The sequence below is a fragment of the Populus euphratica genome, unplaced genomic scaffold (genome assembly GCF_000495115.2).
Source record: "Populus euphratica unplaced genomic scaffold, PopEup_1.0 scaffold16.1, whole genome shotgun sequence".
NCBI classification, from domain to species: Eukaryota; Viridiplantae; Streptophyta; class Magnoliopsida; order Malpighiales; family Salicaceae; genus Populus; species Populus euphratica.
Window position 1 is genome coordinate 475,886 of NW_011499882.1, and position 3,764 is coordinate 479,649.

At 32.4% G+C, this 3,764-nt stretch overlaps 1 protein-coding gene across 1 annotated transcript; it reads left to right on the top strand.

Annotated features, from left to right (window-relative positions):
• Positions 1-1,024: 1,024 nt before the first annotated feature.
• On the top strand, positions 1,025-3,404 carry LOC105129569 (clp protease-related protein At4g12060, chloroplastic-like). The gene is made up of 6 exons (XM_011031685.1): positions 1,025-1,332; positions 1,413-1,439; positions 1,568-1,677; positions 1,759-1,938; positions 2,731-2,858; positions 2,937-3,404. The coding sequence occupies exons 1-6, from the start codon at positions 1,121-1,123 to the stop codon at positions 2,967-2,969; spliced, it is 690 nt and encodes a 229-aa protein (XP_011029987.1). The 5' UTR covers positions 1,025-1,120; the 3' UTR covers positions 2,970-3,404.
• The last annotated feature ends 360 nt before the right edge of the window (positions 3,405-3,764 follow it).

The following is a 3,764-nucleotide window of genomic DNA, read 5'->3' on the forward strand; positions in this document are numbered from 1 at the left end:
TCAAATGGGAACAAAATTTGAGACGAACAACGGTCTTTCCTCGAGAATATCATGAAAGTACTTTCCATATCCTCTTCAGCAACTCCATATCCACCACCATTTCAATCATAAAAACTTGTCTCGAGGGATTAATTCGATCATTTAGGGCAGTGTTCCCATTAAGTCTTCGGAGTTTATGCTGTGAAAGGCAAGGACTTTCAATTTTTGATCGATATTCTATGTGAGGAGATGGACAACATATGTTGCAAAACACCTTTGTAATAAAATCCGGTCATGATCGAAGCCATGAATTACTGCAGCATTTGGAATTCAATTCTAAACAGTATTAAATGAAAATTTATTTATTTTTATTTAAAATCTAGTTATATTTTCAAATTATTTTAATATGATAAATATTAAAAATAAAAATATTATTTTAATATATTTTTAAATAAGTTTTTTTGAAAAGTAACGGTTGTTATATTATTAAACATTTTATAAACAAAATAACTCAAATTAATTATAAATCAATAAAAAATATTGTCATTTAAAAAAAAAAATTTAAAAATTAAACTTATAGTACTTAAATTTTGATTTTGTTAATCAGATTACAAATTAATTCTTTAAAATAATCAAGTTTAAATGAGTCAATTTTTAATTTGATTTGATATAAAACTCAATTCGAGTCAGATTTCATCATAACAAGTCATAAAATTATCATGTTAAATATAATTAATTTTTATATTCATGTTTAAAATACTTGATATATTTAAAAATATTTAAATTTTTTAAAATTATGTAAATAAAATAAAATATACACTTTATTTCTCACACCAACTCGTTAGATGTTATATCATTCATCAGATTAGAGAGATGGACTCAATTATTCATATAAAAAAATACTAAGAAAAAAGCAAAGAGAGAAGTTGTGATTTCATCACTATGTCAAACGACTCGTCAAACCATTTATCATTACCCCAACATCATTGCCCGACACGTCGTATATCCTTGGCTTTTAACGTTAGAGAGGAGCATCCTCTTTCGAGTTTCAACCCCAAAAGCACCACCCTCCATTTTTAAACTCAGAGACCATAAAACCCTCTCTCCCTCTCGATCAAAACCCACCATTGGGTTTTCCTTGATGGCTTCTAACACTATCTCATTTCTCCCAATTTCAATCTGCTCCTCTCAAATTTGCAATGAAAATCCACATAATTCTTCACTCTTGTCACTCCCTTTAAGCTCCTTTTATGGCAACAAGCTATTGATTTCATACTCAAAGTTGAGAACTTTATCTATAAAGGGTAATAACCCATCAAAGAATGTCACAGTTTTATCTACTCTACCCACCAAGTAAGCTTTTTGTTCACCTGGGTCCTTTTATTTTTGGATTTTGGAAAATGGGTCTTGATTAGTTTTGTCTGTTCTTTCAGGAAGTATACATCTCAGAACATACCAAAGTTAGTCATTTTCCTTTAATCTTGAAGAGAAACAGAGAGAAATAGGGATTCTTGATTGCTTTTTATGTGAATTTTGTGTGATTTTCACCGTTGATTAAGGAAATGCTTGTTTTTCTGAGTGGTTTTAGATGGTCAGCAAGAGCGATAAGGTCATTTGGGTTAGGAGAACTGGAGGCGAGGAAGTTGAAGTATCCTAATACGGGAACTGATGCACTTTTAATGGGGATTTTGATTGAGGGTTGGTGATTTTTTATGCATTTTTGGTGTGTAGCTTCCTTTTTGTTTTCCGGGGTTTATTGAAGTTTGTGCCTGGTTGTAGGGACTAGTCCAGCTGCAAAGTTTTTGAGGGCTAATGGGATTACTTTTTTCAAAGTCAGAGAAGAAACTGTGAATTTACTTGGGAAATCTGAAATGTATTTTTTTAGTCCTGAGCATCCTCCATTGACTGAACAAGCTCAAAGAGCACTTGATTGGGCTGTCGAGGAGAAACTAAAGTCAGGTGATTTTTAACTTCTATTGCATCTGAACTTGCAATGTCTTATTCTGTTTTGTGTATGTGTTTGCAAGATAATTTGATTAATGAGCTGCCATGGTTTACATAATGTGATTGTGATTTAGAAACTTCAATTTGGTAATACTCGTTTAAGTTGAAGCGTTGTACGAAGTTACGAAGCTTGATTTTTTATATGATACCTTTTGGAGCTTGATGAAATTCAATTATGTTAGTACTATTTTCATCTACGACCTTATTCCGTAAGAAAAAGATTGCAAGTTTTTGACCCCATATTGGATGTAAAGAAAATAAGATTAAAGATCGTGGGATATTGTAGGAGGTGGAGGTTACCTGCTTATGCATGCTTTATGCTAAGTTTCGGTCTCTAAGGGTACAATTGCATCACTAAAGTTACTTCTTTATCCTACCTGGAGTCCAGAGTCAATAAACATCTTCTTTTGCTTATTGCCTGGCATAACCAATTCTCCTGATTATTTACGATAGAAGTGTTTGTTTTGTGTTTTGTTCTTATATAGTTTTGAGCTCTTTCTTCTTGACTTGTAATAACGTTCTTTTTAACGCTCTTTTGTTGTTCATTATTCCACGGTCCTTTTTCCCAAAAAAGGTTTTTTTATTCCATCCTTAAAAGTCATCATGAATTTACTTGTGCTGGCAACTTGAAAGTGCAAAATTTATGATTTGATTTGAAATTTCATAAACAATGGATTTAATATTTGTGGGGGTACTGTCCACGTGTATGTAGTTACCATTATCATCTTATTGTCATGTGAATTGCAGGAGATAGTGGAGAAATTACCACAACTCATATACTTCTGGGGACTTGGTCAGAAAAAGAATCTGCAGGTCGCAAGATATTGGAAACTTTAGGTTTTAATGACGATAAAGCTAAAGAAGTCGCAGAATCTGTAAGTTTGAATGCTTTTCTGATTTTCAACATAAGCTTTTTTAGAGTTTCAGCCTAACACAATTCTTCATCCATCCAGATGAACGAAGATGTTGCCCTGAGCTTCAAGTAGGGAGGTCAGAATGCTTTATGAAACACGACTCCCTTGTTGACTCCAGAACTTTGCTGCATGGCTTTCAGAAGATACACACTTAGGTAGTTGGTTCTAGGTGGAGCAAGTTTGTCATCAAGGAACTTGTTCCTTGTACGGGTTGTTTCAAATTCTTAAACCAAATGCATTCATGAATCAGCTGGAGTTGTTTAAATTGGCGTGTCCCTGAAAAGGGATTTTGTGGAACCCAAATTCTCAGGTGGGTATCTTACTAGGATGATTAACTGACTCCTCAATTCTTTGTTTTGACATGCATTAGAATTACATCATTACCTTTTATGGATTGCATCAATAGTTTTTATATGAAAAAACCGAGTTTGCTTTGAAAAAAATACTATAACTCTTCAAAGTTGTGATTCGCCTTGTAACATGTCTGAATACAATTCATTTCTACAATCGCATCTGATGTATTTGTTCACCACAGCATCACATTTTTTTTCTTCTTGTATTGATGTGTTGGTTGATGTACTGAAAACCGAGTGCTATTGTGGATTGTGATGAGCCCATGTAGTGATGAGTACGTGAACATGGAAAGCTACGGCAGTGTTTGTGAAAAACTGTGCGTTTTAAAAATTTGATTTTTTTATTTATAATTTTTGTTTAAAATTAATTTTTTAATATATTTTTAGATTATTTTATATGTTAATATTAAAAATTATTTTTTAAAAATAAAAAAAATATTATTTTAATATATTTGCAAGAATGCTGGTTGCACATCTGTAGTCCCGACTGCTGAATTATACTGAGATTGGCATG

Bases quoted from the DNA above. Each gene is read 5' to 3' on its own strand.
- LOC105129569 (XM_011031685.1), top strand. From the start codon at position 1,121: ATGGCTTCTAACACTATCTCATTTCTCCCAATTTCAATCTGCTCCTCT. The intron at 1,440-1,567 runs GTTAGTCATTTT...GAGTGGTTTTAG, and splicing joins ACATCTCAGAACATACCAAA to ATGGTCAGCAAGAGCGATAA. The intron at 1,678-1,758 runs GTTGGTGATTTT...GCCTGGTTGTAG, and splicing joins AATGGGGATTTTGATTGAGG to GGACTAGTCCAGCTGCAAAG.